This window comes from Paramacrobiotus metropolitanus, unplaced genomic scaffold (assembly GCF_019649055.1).
Source record: "Paramacrobiotus metropolitanus isolate TYO unplaced genomic scaffold, Prichtersi_v1.0 Parri_scaffold0000047, whole genome shotgun sequence".
Lineage (NCBI taxonomy): Eukaryota > Metazoa > Tardigrada > Eutardigrada > Parachela > Macrobiotidae > Paramacrobiotus > Paramacrobiotus metropolitanus.
This window is the reverse complement of record NW_026570267.1, coordinates 798,039-814,233: the sequence shown is the minus strand read 5'-3', so window position 1 is coordinate 814,233 and position 16,195 is coordinate 798,039. Positions and strand designations below refer to the sequence as shown.

Sequence of the window (16,195 nt, the reverse complement as noted above, 5' to 3'; positions counted from 1 at the left end):
TCTGTTGATTTCGCAACTTTTGAGTTTTGTCAGCTATGCTTGGCAGCCTTGGCTGTAACTTTCACTTGAAATTACTCGTAAAATTTGAAGTCAATTCGAAGTTGTTTTCTGATGTTTGGTTTGGTCACTGATAATTTGGATAGATGTTCTTGTAGACTTTTTTTCTTCCCACCAATGTAAAAACTGTTCGAACTCTGAACTCTGAAAGCCATGGCTGTGCCTTTGTTTGCGTCCCATATTCCCACATCGTACTTCCAAAAGACACTGCTTACTTTTGGGGCTGGTTTAGGATCATTTTTAAGGCCTTCGAATGACGGTGAGAAATACAGCTAGCGCATACTATCTTTGTCGAACAGAAGTCTCTACACAGAGAACTTCTGTCTTTTTTTAGAATTGATCGCGACATTCGGGGAAGTGACGGCATATCAGGCGCTTGTCCATATGAGGAAAAAAATGACAGAGCATCCTGAAGGACGGAAAATTTTGAAGTAAGCCCTGAAAAGGCTAAAATGTCTCTTTTTGGCTTTTTCTTATTATGCCATCCAATGCATGCATGCCTATTCACTGGGAATTTTAATTGCCATAGCATAAGTTTTTACCTTGAGTAGGTATGAAAAATTATCAAGATCTAATATTATGCATACTTCTTTGCGTAACAATATGTAGATTCTTATGCATGATATTATTATGCATACTATGCATTTGTCACGTTGCAGAGAGCGTCCCTTGATTAATTCCCATACTGTCGATTTTGCACAACTAAAGGAATGTCCAAGAGGCACATTTGGTGAAGCATACCTGAACTTCTTGGAAACCAATGTAAATCACCTTCGTAAAGACTTTCGTGATTGCTTAAACTGAGATCTGGATCCAATTGTTAGACAGGGTGTTAGTCCGGACACGAGGAAGCGAGTGCATTTTGTCGATGACGATGAATTAGCTTATGTTATGCAGGTAAGCAAACCGGAGAAAATATTAGCGGTAGGTTTTAGTTTTGCATATGACATGTCGTTAAAAATGTTTGCAAATAGCGTAAATGACGGTGATCAGCTGATTTTGGTTTTTTTATGAAGAAACCAAATAAGTTTCTTATGTTTGCACATGTTTTCTGCCGGGTCGTATGATTTTAATCTGAAACTGTGTTGGACAAAACAGTCGGTCAAACTTGTGTAAATTTCGTTGTAATTTTTTTTGTTTCGCTGTCTTCGCTGTTGTTTTGCTATAGTTCATTTTAAGCTGTCCTTGGACGTTCGAGCTCTAGTATTGAACTTCTTTTATTGTTTTGCTTGGTTGTCTATCTGTTTTTTTTTATTGCGGTTTCTTACAGAATCTTTCTTCTTCTGCAGAGATATCGTGAAATTCACGATCTGGTGCACACGCTGCTGGGCATGAAAACCAATATGTTGGGAGAAATAACAGTCAAATGGATTGAAGCCCTTCAGTTCGGATTGCCGATGTGCGTCTTGGCCGGAATTTTTGGACCTTGGAGGCTCAAAACGAAGTAGGCGGGCTTAACTACTAATGCTTAACTACTAGATTTACATCCGCATCACGTAAAAGTGAACTCGTGGCCAGTACGCGTTGTATAATGAATTTGATGTGGGATTGGCGAGTTTGTTGACGTTTAAAATTTAAATGTACTTACAAATGTGGAAACTTATTTCCAGATTTTCCTATAATAAATTAAGTACTTCAAATCTGGTCATACCTGTATGTGCTTTAGCAAAATGGATTTTTTTCGAACTCATCTGGCTGTCGAATGATATTTACATATTTCATTTGCAGACACCGCCAGCTGTATCTGACAACATACTTACCGTGGGCCATTGATACCGGTTGGAAATCACAGTTTCTCCTGAACGTTTATTTTGAACAACGATGGCACTCACCATTAAGCCACCTACGCCAAGAGCTACACCTTCCCAATCCCCCGCCTTTTGCCGGTACAAACCAGTATGACATCCAACTACTTAAAGCAGCCCCGGATACCACTTTCACCACCGACAAACTGTGATTGTTTTCAGTCGGTTAATTGCACCAAGAAATGAGCGACTCATTTCGGGGTGAAATCAGTTATTTCAGCAAGCGACAAAGTGATGGCTCTAGAACGTGTGTTTTTTGACTTGTAACTGTATCTCGCCGCAGTCGTTATTATGTGGAATGAACCCGATGATGGACGCGCCTAGTAAACAATGCGTACGGATTTTATCCCACGTACAGCTACAATTGAGTTGGTAACGTTATACTTCCATGTTGCTGCGTCTTCTTTTAAGTCTGCTCGGCGTGATTTTGTGGTATAAATTTATCTGATTAAAGGTAGTTGAGTGATGGAAGAAATGTGAGAGTGCTAGTTCATATTCGTCCTTCGTGAACCGCGTGTATGTGCCGATGTGGATATCTTATATTAAATTATGCCGAACGCCGATGAGGAAGCAGAGGATTAGTTAACGGTAGTGAACTGTTAACATTACTCGCTTGTAATTTACACATGGAGTTGAACTTATGGCTGCCGATATAGAAAGGATAGTATGTGCTTGTGTTTTCATGCATACCACAAGATGACCGTGGAAAATGTAGAAAGGAGCCTACAGGATGTGGTGCGAACACTTGCCTTCTACGTTGGTAATATTTTTGTTATTATTTGGTAAGTTCGGCGTACTTAACTCTATTTCAAGTAAAGAGCTGATGGTAATATCACCCTTGTAGTGGTGTTCTGTAAAAATTAGTAATTACTGTCATGCTGAAAACATTTTTCAAGCTTTGAGCCGACTACAATGAATTGTTTCGCTAAATTTACAAATACGTTAGCCTACTCTGTAATTTTCTGTTCAGTAGGTAGGTAGTACGTTGAATATTTTTATGGGGATTAATGGTTTATTAAAGAATATTCCTTGCCATTAGCAGGATCTCCTGCGGTTTATAACATTTATTCGTGCGAACCTTTACGGTTGTAAAAATTTAGAAGCATATACTAAGTAAGATCTTAAAATTCTTTACTGGCGTCTTAGCTAGCCATTGTAAAGTCTTAGGTAAGAACGTACTGCATAGTTGCACATGTCAGAGCAGGCCGAATTCCCAAAACACTTTTCTAGTTTGCGCATAATAAAAATAGTTATGGAATAAGATAAATTTAAAAGCGAGTTAAAATCCATGCAGAATGTTTTCTGAGTCAATAAATTTATGAAGCAATATCGAAATTCGGTGATGGAAAGGATGGGGTAATCGTGAATTCGCGTTTATTACTTACTGGCAATCGTTTTGCTGCAGGACAAAATAACGGATGCTATTGTCCACAAATTTGGTAAGTATGCTTCTTGAAATAACAATTGGTTCTATACAAGTTAGTATTATAATTCTGTAAAGTATAATTCTTGACGACAGTGCGGCTTTTGTTATTATCGTTATGTTTGTATGCGGTATATTATTATTATTGTATGCGGTATATTATGCATGTGTATTGTAATCCAACAATATAAAGCATTTGTATGCATCCGGCTCCCGATTACAAAACACATTAGTTTCATCGTTTCATCGCAGTATCCACTGTATTATGTAGGCAACCTGTTTGTGCTTCCGATGAGCAAATTTATTCCAACATGTGCTATTTTATCTGCGCCCGGGCAAAGATGCCGAGTAAGTGCATATTCTAAAATTCTTACATAGATTATATTGCCGCATAGCGCATTCTGTACCATTTTCAACGCGACATGTACAAAAATTTAAAATCACTGTCACATAAGCAATTAAAATTACCAGACAGGCATTCGAAAACTTCTTGTAGGACAGACAGAGCTGAACAAGAGCTAACGTAAACAGCTTAATTTTCCAGATTTAGTACCGCAGCCAATGACCTTTTGTCAGCAGTTATCGACTAGCAGCAATCAGCAGCCGATTGAAAACGAAGGTAACGGTAATCCCAATGCTCCCAACGAAGGCAATGGTCAAAATCCATCAGCGAGTAATCCGGCGTCCCATTCGCCGCACGACGCCACTGCTGCCTATGATCCCATGTATGACTCGCAAATGGGAATGGGCTCCGCTGCCGGTTCGCATTTCGGTTACGTTCCCGTTTGCCAGTGGAGCTGCTATAAAGCGACCACCCATACCATGTTTAGAATCTGTGACGACATGAATGGCGTTCACTACTCCGATTGCGATTACTATAAAGCCGTTTGCCGGGCGGAAGTCCGTGGTTTAATGCTTCGACGGGCTCCGTGTCAACGTTCCAGCGTCTTCGCTGGTCATAACAGAAGGCACACTTGGCTAAAGTAATTAAGGATTAAGGTACTAGATAAAGCAATTTCCGCGAAGAAGCTTGCGAGAATTCATTTTGTCCTGGTGTACTTGGTCTGGGCATTTGCAGATTTCTGTTTAAAATAGGACAACAGGTGTTTGTTACGAACCTGGTATTAATTCCACTATAACAATTATCACTAGTTGGTCCGAAAATGTTCCGTCTCTCGCATGCGTGCTTACATTACATTTGATAAAGAAAAAACCAAAAAAAGATACCATACTCCAGCTGTGTAACGAGTTCGCCTAGATTTCGGTTACATAATTACTATACATATACGAGTAAATTGTTGGTACAGGTTGAAATCATCTTACCGAAGTTTGCAGCTTGCGTACGCATACTTCTATTAACAATACAGTGACCGGAAGTGGAAGGGCAAAATTTCGCTCTACCGCAAAATTGACTTATATCGATATGGGCAGCTCACGCAGGAATAAAGGAGAAAAGTAATAATAATCGAGACAACGGAAAACAACAAAGCCAACCTAATTATTGAAACGCGTAAAATAGTTAATTGGGTAGCGTAAAATAAGATATCGTATCATGCCTGCGTACTGCGGTATTCCCGTAACATTGTACGATTAACAACTGTATTTGTTGAAGTGGTGCCCTCTCCAAGTAAGTAATCAATGCGGAATTCACAATTGTAAATTAGTTTAATGTTGAATTTTTGCATTACCGCAGTAGTTTACAAGGAATTATAGGTAAATATTTTGTACGTAATCGCACTATGGCAGTACCATCGGGTGTTGCAACAATCACTATTTTCTTGATAATGTGTCTGGAGTACTGCATTTTCAATTTCATGCTAGTTAATTTACGAAAAATTTTATTATGGTGCATTAATGTAGCAACTAAAATAATAATACTCACAGATTAGTATCTATGCAAGTGTATCTCCGGAATAGACAACACCAAACAAATAAGCTTGTTATCGGTCAGTGTCATAAACATCAGTGTTCTGACCAATTGCCGATAAAGATTTGCTGGCGACGTATACATATACACCTACGTAGGCGTAAGAAACTCGGTCTTTTGCGTATGTAGTACATCTCCGTTCGCTCACGCACAGAGAATCAACAGCAGTGGATGAACGGCGACGATGTAGGAAAGACATCGTGCAACGTGCCACGATAAGTAAATAACGATATCGATGAGCAGAAAAGTGTTCGTGTACGGTACCAAATTTATCACGGAATCAGAGGAAACTTCAATTATTCTTCGTTCTGAGTTCTCATCTGCAATGGGTTTGATGCTGACAATAAGGAAAGTGTGTTCTTGATGGTTTTATGGTTTTAAGAAAATTGTGCTTGTGGTCTGCATTGATATACGCTTCTCATCAAAGTGATCAAACCCAGGAAACACGCCAACATATAGCCTGGAAACTACGTTTTAGTCCGTTTTTTTCGAGAAATTGTACCCTACAACTTTGGAACGATCAAGATTGTCTATATGGCTTCTAAGGTCTGTAAATAAATTTCCAGTATGCTTGTATTGTGAAATACTAGTGTCCTGGTGATGTAAGAACAGAACTAACCATACTATTAATATTTGTATAAATAGTTACAATACATACAGTCGGATAGAGTTCTGCAGGTTTTGCTTTGACAGTCGTGCACAAGTGCAACTCAAAATTTTATATAATATCGGGATCGACATACTAGATATATCTGCCAGTAAGCGCGCCATTGACGATTTCTACCTACAAGATATGCTTAATTTCTATCAGTGCAAAATTAAATATATTTGAAGAAAATAGATCGCATTACACAAAAATAACGCAATGTTCTGTGCTTGCAGTTTGTAAGTATGTTTGTAATTCTGATTATAATATATATTAGCAAATCCGCGCTTCTTACAATTGTTATAATTTGTCTGAAATTGTTTAGAATTAGTTTCCATTAACTTCATCTGCTACTTACAATGTTTACAAAACATTTGAAGTGTCGTAAACGTGAAATTTACTGAGCTGACTACATGCCGCTGTCAAATGCAGCGTGCCAATAACCTTTTTGCGGACATAATTATACAAATCCCTCTGCACATAATATTACGTAATTCTGCTAGTTAACCATCTGAATGATGGCCTGCCACCGCAAACGGTGTTTAAATTGAAGGTTTTATGTTTTTCCTCCGTGGTTTTATTATGGTTTTATCACAGACTAATTCGTCGAACATATATTCTCTTCTGTGCTCCCCTTTAAGGCAGTTTTTGAACGATTTATCGATCTTACGAGTATTTCCACACAACCACACACGCTATGCATATGGATAGATACAGTAGTGTGTGACTATGTGTACATACAGTACATGCAATATATAGGGATTGCTAGAGTCTCAGGCGGAATAATATTCGTCATCTCGTGCATTTGCGGTGACTGTCCGTGACTAGGGCGTAATTATCCATAAGTATTCCCCTCTGGAAGTACATACATAGGAATGGGAAGATCAGAAGTTAGTTGCCGTACTACGACAACATTTTTCCAACTTGTGGTTTAACTAGCGTACAAGCCCAACTGCTAACGACGCCGGTTCGTAAATTCAATTATGACGCAAATTTGTGCTACGTGCTGCGGATTTGTGAATATACGTCATTTGTCTAATTTGTTTTTTTTCTCTTCACATCCGTAGGCGCGTGTACTGTATGATTTCCAAGCCCAACCCGGATCCAATGAGCTAAATATATTTGAGAACGAAATTGTTACAGTCACGAAAAAAGATGTCGGCGAAGGCTGGTACGTTGTTTGTGCGGTTATTCAAATTGCAATCTCTGTCGGTGATGTGATCACTCGGTGTTATCGTATTGTTATGGTTCAAAAATGTTGCATTGTTTATTGTTTAAGTACATATTTTTTGTGTTCATATTGTTCAAAAACAGAGGCGAGCGCCATGTGAAAGACATTATACAGTACTGTATGTAGTGCAGTTTTTCGCAGATATAAAAATGCGCCACTGTAGATACGAAGCCAAAAAGTTATTGGCTGTGCTTGTCGTTTATTGCGATTACAGTACTGTAACCTCCGGTATATTTTCTTTGCTATTACAAACTGCATTGGCTAGATATAAATTTTTGTAAAAGCAGCGTTTGTCGATTTAAATTTTTTGCCTTCCAGTTTAAAATTGAAAAATAACGTGATGATGTTACTTTGACCCAGGTGGGAAGGTTCGGTGAGAGGGGAAACCGGTCTCTTCCCGGCTTCGTACGTCGAAGAAATCCAGGTTGGTTTTCACTCAGCTACTATGAATTTCGTTCTACTCATAATGCAGAAAACGAAAAAGGCTTCTCCATATGCACAGTCCAGTTAAAGAAATTCACTGCGTTCGAACTTTCCGTTTTATCAAGCTTTTACTGCATAATTGCTGATGTTAATGGTTGTATTCAAGATCAATTTTTTTCAGGACTCAGCCGCCCAACCTGCTGCTCCTGCTGCTAGCAACTTGTATCCCTCTGTTCCTCAGAATGCTTACTACACACAGCCAGCAGCTGCCAGTGCCGGTTACTCAGACTGGGATACACCTGCACCGGCTGCGGCTCCAGCTGCTGCGGCCTCCGCTCCCCAGCAGGAACCGGCTGGGGCTGACTGGGATGATGAATGGGATGAGGATTCCGAAGACGAAAAGGAGCAGGTAATTTGAAATAAAATCACTCCAGCAAGCGTAATCTCTTCTGCTTGACGGTTTTTAACCGATTTACTGTGCCTGCAGTTTTCAGTTTTTTTCTGCGGCTTGTATTTTAGTAGCTATTTCGTCATATATAGGCTACGCATGTCCGCTAAGTACAATGTGTCGTACCGTTTTAGTTGATGTTTTTGCGCAGTTATGTGCTAGTAACAAAATTATTCTGATACCTGTATCGCAGAGGTATAAGTATAAGAATTAAGACCGACCTTTGTTTTCCCTAAAGCAGCACACTATTTACCGTCAGATTAAATATTTTGCATATCCATACAATGGTAATACGAGTTCATGTTTTGTATAATAAATATAATTCAGCATGTAACAATGCAAATTGGACAATTGTATCCACACCGCTTGCGACACGCTTATGCTGCTTAATACAGTACTCGTACATATGAGGCAGTTCTTTGGCTGCTATGTAGCTGCATCAATTTGTACGCATTTTATTTCCCTTTGTTGTGCTTTATCCTCTGAGTTTCCTTTTCTGCTTTGAAGCGGGGGAGGCGGTATGCTAACGAGAATTTTCAGGAGGGATCCCGTGCGACTTCCGCCACAGGAGGCGCCGGTGCCGCCAAACGCCAGCTTGAGCCAACTTATTCGTCTTCCACGGCCGTTAATAATCCGGCTTTTGCTGCACAAGCTTCTGTCAAAGGAAACCTTAATCGCTTTTCTGTATTTGTTAAATCGGGAGCGGAAAATTATCTTCTTGGAAAATTAAAAGCAAGCGTCCCGGATGGATCAGTCGTATCGATTACCGTAAGTGTTACGAGACTCACTGCTCCCTTTTTTTCTTGCTTTTTTATGCCTAATCTGATCTTTTATAAAAAGTTATAATATCTAGACCTGTGCACTAAAACTTTAGCTACATTCTGTTAATGCACTAGTTGGTCATAAGCTGAAAATCTGTCAAACACGGAAATTGTTTGTTATGATTAATATACGATACGTTCAAGTGGTGCATGAAAATTTGTTTTCTGAATAGGATACACAGTGGGGACCAACGTGGGGAACAAATGGCAGACCGTATACTTGCGAGGTGTTTTCTCCAAAAAAGGAGTCCAAATTAAAGGGACTGAAATCTTATATTGCTTATCAGCTGACACCGTCGGTATGTACATATGCATTCGAATAGTGTAAATTACCGTAATCATTTTAACACTTCTTGTTTGAATTATTCCGTATCAATGAAATCGAAATTTTCGCTGTAGTATACCAATGTCCAAGTGGCTAGACGCTACAAACATTTTGATTGGCTTCATGAGCGCCTTACGGAAAAGTTTGTTCTTATTCCAATCCCACCATTGCCGGATAAACAAGTCACCGGTAAGAATTTCCAACAGCGGCCGTAAGTTGGCACCACATTATAGCTCTCTTTTGAAGCTTAATGTTGGAATGAGTAAAATTAATTAATTATCCATAAGCATTTTTCAAATATCTCATAACCACTGTTTTTTTTAATGTTGCAGGACGTTACGAAGACGACTTCATCGAACACAGGATGGCCCAACTGCAGCTCTGGGTGAATCATTTGTGCACACACCCTGTTTTGTCGCAGTGCGATGTTTGGAGGCATTTTTTGGAATGTACCGACGAAAAGGTGATCAGTATGTTTAATTGTCGCATTATGTCTTTTTAATGTACAGTATAAATTTTTGAAATGGCTCTGGGAGCATTTTCGTATCGTAGCACTTTTATCGGGGCATTTTTATCTTGGCAGCGCTGGAAGGTGGGCAAGCGGCAAGCTGAAAAGGATGAATTAGTGGGTGGTGCATTCCTTCTTTCAATAAGGACCCCTGCCAAACCGATTACCAATGACCTGTTAGTATTAAATTACTTTTATGCGCATGTTTAACTGTAGCTGTAGCTAAAATATGTTAAACTATGTGTTTTGGTTTCGTTCGTTAATCGCTGTTTATCAGATTATTCACATACAGAAGTAACATTTCTGCATTAAGTTTTGCATTAGTACGACGACTCGTACTTCTTTGTGTGCAGTGTGCACACTTACGCCATTGTTTGAGTGTTTCATTTGTGATATGCCTTATATCATTGTTTTTTAAGTGACGCAGATATGAATTCGTTTGGTGCTTTTGCAAAAGCCATGGATAACAGTGTACGCTTCCTGCATTCCTCAGCCGCGGATAATGCCAAACGTCATATGGGGCGTAAGTTTGCTGTTTAACATAGTATAAAGTTTTTTCGTTTTTATTATTAATTTTAACATAATTCGTTCTTGGTAGCTTTCAAACGCGAATACGAAAAAATGGGTCAGGCCTTCCGGACACTGGGACAAGCGTTTGAACAGGATCCTAGCAAATGTGAGTTCAACTGTTGGCTATTAGTTGTCGTGGCATATTAATGAAATCTGCATAAGAACTATCATCTTTGATCTGCTACAGTATAAATTTTTACAGTTTCTGCGGGACTGACAGAGGCAATAAAAAAGACGGGAGATACATACGAAAATATTGGCAAAATGTTCGAGGAACAGGTTAGATAATAGATATACTGCCAAACTTTAGTATCACTGTTATCTAACGCAGCAAAACAGGTGTACTGATGATAATATATGAAAGTATTACATGTATCTAACACGAAATTAATCACAGTAGCAATACTACTCGTTCTGCTACCATTATTGAAAGCATCTTTTGTTTTTTGTAGCCGCGGCATGATGTTGATCCGATGTTAGACACGTACGTTCTGCAACGTTCAGTTGCTCCTTGCGTGTAATAGTCTGCTTAGCCGGTACGGTGTGTTTATAGGTTGCATATCTATCGTGGCTTACTGGCAAGTTTCCCGGAAATACTTTATGTGCAAAAGGTGTGTAACATTTTGTTTCCGATAAATATGAAGCATCAACGATGAGTAATTAATAACATTGTCAAATAATTAAGCTCGTTATGGAGATTATTTTACCACTACGAAATTATAATGCTATCTGCAGAGTTCTGCACAGAAGCTAAAAGATTCGGAAAAACTGGGTGATGCCGGTAAATTACCAGCCGGTGAACTGAATGCGTTGAGATCCCGTGCAGATGTTGTATCGTATTCCGTAATGGCCGAAATTAACAATTTCCATAAAGCACGAACTGACAGCTTCAAAAATATGATGGAACATTATCTGCAACAGCAAATTAACTTCTATTCTCAGGTATGCAAGTCACTGTACGGTGTTATGCATAGTAGGCTGTATACGCATTATTAGGCTTAAGAATTATTCTTGCAGATCGTCAAAAATCTGGAAAACACCTTGGCTGCGTATCGGGACGTGTAAATACGTTTGCAACAATTTATTGCGGAGTACGACAATAACAAGTGTATTTCCCCATGGAATGTGTTTTTGTCCTTAAAAGAAAGGTTTTCCGTAATCGCCTTCCAAAATCCAGCAAGTGCATGTAAATGTTATACCCGGAAAGTCAGCTGTGTCTGTCGATAAATATCCTATGGTCTCCGTTTGTAATGTTTTGATTCAGATGGTTCAACAGATTTTTAACAGGGTTTCGATGTGCCATCGTTGTCTGGTGGCGTTGATTTGAATGTTTTCTTTGGAAAGATTTATTTTGCCGTTTGAGTATATGTTCGGTGTAAAAGGGTATTTTTAATTTTCTTTTTGTTTTTATGTACTGGACATTGTTCCGTGATTTTTTTTGTTTGTTCAGAATATTACTGTATCAGCTTGACGTATTGTATTTTAATGTCATGGATGAGTCAAGTAAAACAGAAAAAGTGACTTATTAATTAATTTGGATCACAGTGCTTTAATATAATCACAGGCATATAATGTTGTAGGGTGGGTTTGTGATGAGACTACCTACGCAGTTTACAGCTCGTCCCAATGTTGATCCCCTATCTCACTCACAGAAAATCGGATGTCAGCTAATAGTGCGTGTGAGCTGGTATTGATTTAATTTTCTTTACGCATATTGTAATCCGAAATTGTTTGCTCTTGGCGAGTTTTGAGGACTGCGCATCGGAAATTCTAGTTAAGCTGTCGTGATATTACACATTGCGGTACGGCTGAAAGCTGATTGTAAGGGAGCGGTATTCCGATAAGTGGATTCTGAAGATTTCATAAAGTGCAGAAGATGCCTGACTGGATGGATGTTGATGCGACATCCCGTATCCTAGCATCTACCTGTAACAAACAAGTGTCATTCAAAGCTGTATTCCCCTTGAGCGTACTTCATACTCCCAGTTCTGGTTTTGTGCCCTTCTCGTATATAAACTGCATCTTCGTGGTTTGTCGTTGACTGATGACTTCAGTACGCGCGCCGTTATGATCATGTACGGAAAACTAAAATCTGCAAATTTCTTTTTTGGGCTCACGTTTAAACTACGGTGTTACAAGTTTTGGATCTGATTTATATAATATGCAATGTCTTGGTTTATTAAGGATAATTACATTTTGGTAAACATCTTTACGCCGATAACCTTTGCGTGAGCGACATGTCCGCATATGTATTGATTTTTTATCAATGGGTTCCTGTGCGTTTTGGAAAAATAAATTTTGTGAATTATACACAACACTGTGTTTTGAATTTTTAATTGTTTGGAAGTCACAGAGTCTGCAGTACACGTAAAAGCCATTATGGTTAAATTTAATCAATTATTATCAAAGCATCTAATCTGTACTGCGGCGGAAATCCGTTCTCTGCACCGCTCCCGCTGCGGTTGGACAATCTGTTGACAATGGACTTCGCTGTGTTTATTGATCTTTTCTATTTCCGACAGACACACAATCGACTACTGTTCGTCTGACATTCCCATTAAAAATTCGTGCTCTACGATGCGGACTGTTATAAATTCTGAAGTTTAGTGTTTTAGCGATATCTCGATAGAAGTATATCTTATCGATGCAGGGAAGATGTACGACTATCAGCTGTGATATGATAAATGCACTGTATCGAGGGACCTCTGTACTGGCCAAGGAACCGACATAGTATTAAAAGCACGACCACCAGCGCGCACATGACGCCAGCTCCCCTGACATATTAATATATGTTAATCCTATTCCTGTTTACAACGATATCCATTCGGGAGCGCATTCGTCAGCTGAAGAAGCACCTGCCAGGCCGAATGCAGTCCGGTCTGCTGACGGCGCCCGATGGCGATGGGCCCAACGACATCTCCACCTCGCCAAGCCCCGTCAATGTTCCACCTCCGACGGGCGGGGAATTCCGACCGCTCCTACGCCATCCGGGCAACGGCTACTCCTCCCTGGACAATATTCAGTCAGTGGATGTGCGTCATGATGCGGGGGTCCCCACGGAAACCCGCATCAACGTGGAGACGCCGCCCCCCTCGCCGTTAGCGGAGGGGGGCACAGCGTCGCCACTCCCGCTGGCGGACGGCGGCGATGGGCCGTTTGAAGTAAAGTTTGTGGATGAACGCCTGAAGACGCTGATCGCCTTCCTTTTTATGGCCTGCTGTATGGTGTGCACGACGACGGCGCTGGCCATCGTCCATGATCGACTGCCCGATGTGCCGCCCTTACCGGATCTCGTCTTCGACTGGGTGCCGCAGTGGGATCTCGGACTGCCGATATCGGAGTATTTGCTGATTGCTTCCATGTGGACGGCCATATTTTTGATGATTTTTCACCGATACAGGTACAGGTTGAGTTTTCCTGGTTTCGCAGCTGTATTTCGGCACTAATAACGGAATTCTTTAAATGAAGTTATATGGTTTGCCGCTAAAAAGCCTATTTTGCCTGAAGCGCTTTGCTGGCATGTTGCAAAATTGTTGAAATTGAGAGCCATTGAGCATTGGTAGCTTTGTACTGTTGGGATGCGAAAAAGATGAGGCAGAAATTTGTTTTTCTTCTAAAACGTTTTAAACGTTTGGAGCACAGGCTTCGTTTTCGTATTTTGATTTTTTTTTTGCAGATGGATCGTTTATCGACGACTGTTTATGATAGTGGGGCTGCTGTACTTGGGTCGGAGTGTTACAATGCTGGTGACGGCCCTTCCGGTTGCTAATACCGATTATTACTGCTCGCCAAAGGTTAGAGATAACGACCAACATAAGCATTGCTGGAAGGCACTAATCATGATGATTTACTTCCGTGCAGATGAACCATACATCCGTACTAGTAATTTTGGAAAGGATTGGCATGCTACTTAGCGGATTGGGATTGTCTGTCAATGGGCGACATATCTACTGTGGAGATTACATCTACAGTGGGCACACATGCGTCTTGGTCCTCTCCGCACTGGTCGTCACAGAATGTACGCAAAGCAAAATCGCTTTAAACAGTAATAATCGCATTATTCGAACTGGCAACGCGGTAATTGATTCGGATTTTTAAAACATGTAATTTAAACAAATCGCAACAAAATGACGCGTACAATTAGATGGTCGGCATACATACGCCGGTGCAGCACCGATGTTACAAAGTACTGTAATATTACAGTATTGTAAGAAATCTTACGCACATGCGTATGCACACGTATGTATATTTTTTTTAAACATAAGGTTTTTTCTGTAAAGTTCTTCCAGTGGTAGATACCAGGAATTCGCTTGGTAACTGAAAACATTTTTTCATGATGTTTTTCGTAACGTCTTCTTGTTCCGTCTGCAAAGCTGTCCTCAGCGAAACTCTGTACTACATATCATGTTAGCCGCAAGTATGAAGTGTTTCCCGTTAGTGTGGTTCCCGTTATTTAAAAGTTCGATGCCCTCTTATAGATGCTCCTCGCAAATTTTTGCCCCTCATGGTGGGAGTGTATTTGATGGCCATGACCGGAATTGTGATGGTATCCATTTCTCGCGGTCACTACACTGTCGACATTATTTTGGCTTATTACATAACTACCAGGACATTCTGGATGTATCATACAATCATCTGCCACGTCGAATTGAAGGTAAAGGTGAACCACTTGGTCGTTATGTGGCGATGTTACTTCAGGACATTTTTTTCCAGAAATCTGGTTCTACAAACTTTTTGTCGCGAGTATGGTGGTTTCGAATACTGCAGTATTTTGAGGCAAATGTTCCGGAAGGGCGTCTCCCTAAACATTTTAGTTGGCCGTTGCCATTTCCGGCGCGCTGGCAAGAACATCGCTGGGACTACACAGAATGACTGCATTTGCGCTTGCCCTTTGATTTGTATTATTTTGAATGATTTTTGGAAGCAGCTGCCATGATTTTGGTCTCCTTGTAATAGAGCCTGGCAAAATACTTTTATTTAACCGTAAGTGCGATTTCAAGATTTTCACACCTTCATCAACTTCTCAGCCAAACTGTGCATTTTTCCATAGAGTGCTACGGAACTGGCTGCAGCAATAGATGTGGCATTCCGTCCGTTTTTGTGCTGCGTTTCCAGTATTAACGGTGTGAATCTTCTCTTTGGTCACTAATTTTCTGTTTTCCAGCGTGTGAACTACTGAATTTTATTTCTGTTAACTGTCACACATTTTAAGTTGCCCTCTGGTTTGCTGTGCTAGTCTTTCACTGAGTTTGTAATTTAATTTTATGCAGTCTGCTGTGCGGAGATTATTGTGTTTTACAAATTACTTTTATTTTGTCGGTTGCTCCTGTTGCCGCTGAATGTAACAAGCGCTTGTGTTGCGCTGTTTCTATTTTTGTATCGTCCGGTAACAGTATGAAACGGTGAAGGGTCATCGTGCCTTGATAATAATCGCTTATTACTGTTAGAAAAATCATCATCACGAAAGACTGTGGATGATGCGTGGAGTGTAAAACAAACTAACTGCAATTTAACAAAAAGAGATCACAAAATTCAGTTGTTAAAGTTGAAAGGCTACATTTGCTGCACATTTTTCACCATAGCCCATTGTACATAATGGAGTATGCTAACCGTTGATACTTATCACAGTATATTCGCGAACATCTTGTAAGAGTAACAAGAAGGTCTAAAGTGATTTTCTTAAACGGAAGGAGTGAGAGTGCACAAGAAAGTACAAAAAAATGAGCCGGGTATATTTATAGAGTTTCATTTATGGACTTGCGACTACTAAAAATGCTCCGGATTTTATGCAGACAGGAAACAGCTTTAGTTGAAGAAAGCTGCAGCATTAATCCAGTGTAAAATTAACAGTACTTGTTTGTGTAAATTGTGATTGTTACTTGTACTAATCCGATTTCGAAGTTTATTAATTTAATACTGCTGCATGAAAATGTCTAAAACTTAAAAGATAAAAGTATTTTTGTACAGTAACATTTGTAACAATACTGCCCATTGTGCCCACGTAACCGCCT

At 39.9% G+C, this 16,195-nt stretch overlaps 4 protein-coding genes across 7 annotated transcripts; all 4 read left to right on the top strand.

Annotated features, from left to right (window-relative positions):
- The first annotated feature begins 59 nt into the window (after positions 1-59).
- Positions 60-2,511, top strand: LOC129591698 (ubiquinone biosynthesis protein COQ4 homolog, mitochondrial-like). 3 transcript variants are annotated; one of them, XR_008690874.1, is made up of 7 exons: positions 60-316; positions 392-488; positions 717-819; positions 886-954; positions 1,347-1,501; positions 1,786-2,234; positions 2,317-2,511. XR_008690874.1 is itself a non-coding variant. In XM_055487451.1 (6 exons), the coding sequence occupies exons 1-6, from the start codon at positions 211-213 to the stop codon at positions 2,012-2,014; spliced, it is 759 nt and encodes a 252-aa protein (XP_055343426.1). In that variant the 5' UTR covers positions 60-210; the 3' UTR covers positions 2,015-2,511. The 3 variants fall into 3 exon arrangements, 1 of the variants encoding a protein (XP_055343426.1); XR_008690875.1 differs by having other exon boundaries at positions 1,786-2,230; positions 2,317-2,407; XM_055487451.1 differs by having other exon boundaries at positions 1,786-2,511.
- Positions 2,423-4,467, top strand: LOC129591699 (uncharacterized). The gene is made up of 5 exons (XM_055487452.1): positions 2,423-2,450; positions 2,559-2,644; positions 3,268-3,301; positions 3,557-3,633; positions 3,830-4,467. The coding sequence occupies exons 2-5, from the start codon at positions 2,593-2,595 to the stop codon at positions 4,270-4,272; spliced, it is 606 nt and encodes a 201-aa protein (XP_055343427.1). The 5' UTR covers positions 2,423-2,450; positions 2,559-2,592; the 3' UTR covers positions 4,273-4,467.
- Positions 4,468-5,334: 867 nt separating this feature from the next.
- LOC129591693 (sorting nexin-33-like) lies at positions 5,335-11,705 on the top strand. Of its 2 annotated transcripts, none has more exons than XM_055487442.1 (16): positions 5,335-5,758; positions 6,926-7,029; positions 7,450-7,513; positions 7,694-7,921; positions 8,501-8,728; positions 8,955-9,080; positions 9,181-9,295; positions 9,439-9,569; positions 9,690-9,790; positions 10,034-10,137; positions 10,213-10,290; positions 10,387-10,463; positions 10,637-10,668; positions 10,738-10,795; positions 10,920-11,126; positions 11,202-11,705. In XM_055487442.1, the coding sequence occupies exons 1-16, from the start codon at positions 5,747-5,749 to the stop codon at positions 11,247-11,249; spliced, it is 1,713 nt and encodes a 570-aa protein (XP_055343417.1). In that variant the 5' UTR covers positions 5,335-5,746; the 3' UTR covers positions 11,250-11,705. The 2 variants fall into 2 exon arrangements, with proteins under 2 accessions (XP_055343417.1, XP_055343416.1); XM_055487441.1 differs by having other exon boundaries at positions 5,336-5,758; positions 8,468-8,728.
- A 127-nt stretch (positions 11,706-11,832) lies between these two features.
- LOC129591694 (phosphatidylcholine:ceramide cholinephosphotransferase 2-like) lies at positions 11,833-15,591 on the top strand. The gene is made up of 6 exons (XM_055487443.1): positions 11,833-13,584; positions 13,861-13,978; positions 14,046-14,202; positions 14,663-14,838; positions 14,898-15,167; positions 15,235-15,591. The coding sequence occupies exons 1-5, from the start codon at positions 12,974-12,976 to the stop codon at positions 15,054-15,056; spliced, it is 1,221 nt and encodes a 406-aa protein (XP_055343418.1). The 5' UTR covers positions 11,833-12,973; the 3' UTR covers positions 15,057-15,167; positions 15,235-15,591.
- Positions 15,592-16,195: the final 604 nt, after the last annotated feature.

Coding starts and splice junctions, on each gene's coding strand:
- LOC129591698 (XM_055487451.1), top strand. CDS start 211: ATGGCTGTGCCTTTGTTTGCGTCCCATATTCCCACATCGTACTTCCAA. Junction 489..716: donor GAAGGACGGAAAATTTTGAA/GTAAGCCCTGAA, acceptor GTCACGTTGCAG/AGAGCGTCCCTTGATTAATT. Junction 955..1,346: donor AATTAGCTTATGTTATGCAG/GTAAGCAAACCG, acceptor CTTCTTCTGCAG/AGATATCGTGAAATTCACGA.
- LOC129591699 (XM_055487452.1), top strand. CDS start 2,593: ATGTGGTGCGAACACTTGCCTTCTACGTTGGTAATATTTTTGTTATTA. Junction 2,645..3,267: donor AATATTTTTGTTATTATTTG/GTAAGTTCGGCG, acceptor GTTTTGCTGCAG/GACAAAATAACGGATGCTAT. Junction 3,634..3,829: donor CGCCCGGGCAAAGATGCCGA/GTAAGTGCATAT, acceptor TTAATTTTCCAG/ATTTAGTACCGCAGCCAATG.
- LOC129591693 (XM_055487441.1), top strand. Junction 10,464..10,636: donor GCAAAATGTTCGAGGAACAG/GTTAGATAATAG, acceptor TGTTTTTTGTAG/CCGCGGCATGATGTTGATCC. Junction 11,127..11,201: donor AAATTAACTTCTATTCTCAG/GTATGCAAGTCA, acceptor TTATTCTTGCAG/ATCGTCAAAAATCTGGAAAA.
- LOC129591694 (XM_055487443.1), top strand. CDS start 12,974: ATGTTAATCCTATTCCTGTTTACAACGATATCCATTCGGGAGCGCATT. Junction 13,585..13,860: donor ATGATTTTTCACCGATACAG/GTACAGGTTGAG, acceptor TTTTTTTTGCAG/ATGGATCGTTTATCGACGAC. Junction 14,839..14,897: donor TCTGCCACGTCGAATTGAAG/GTAAAGGTGAAC, acceptor ATTTTTTTCCAG/AAATCTGGTTCTACAAACTT.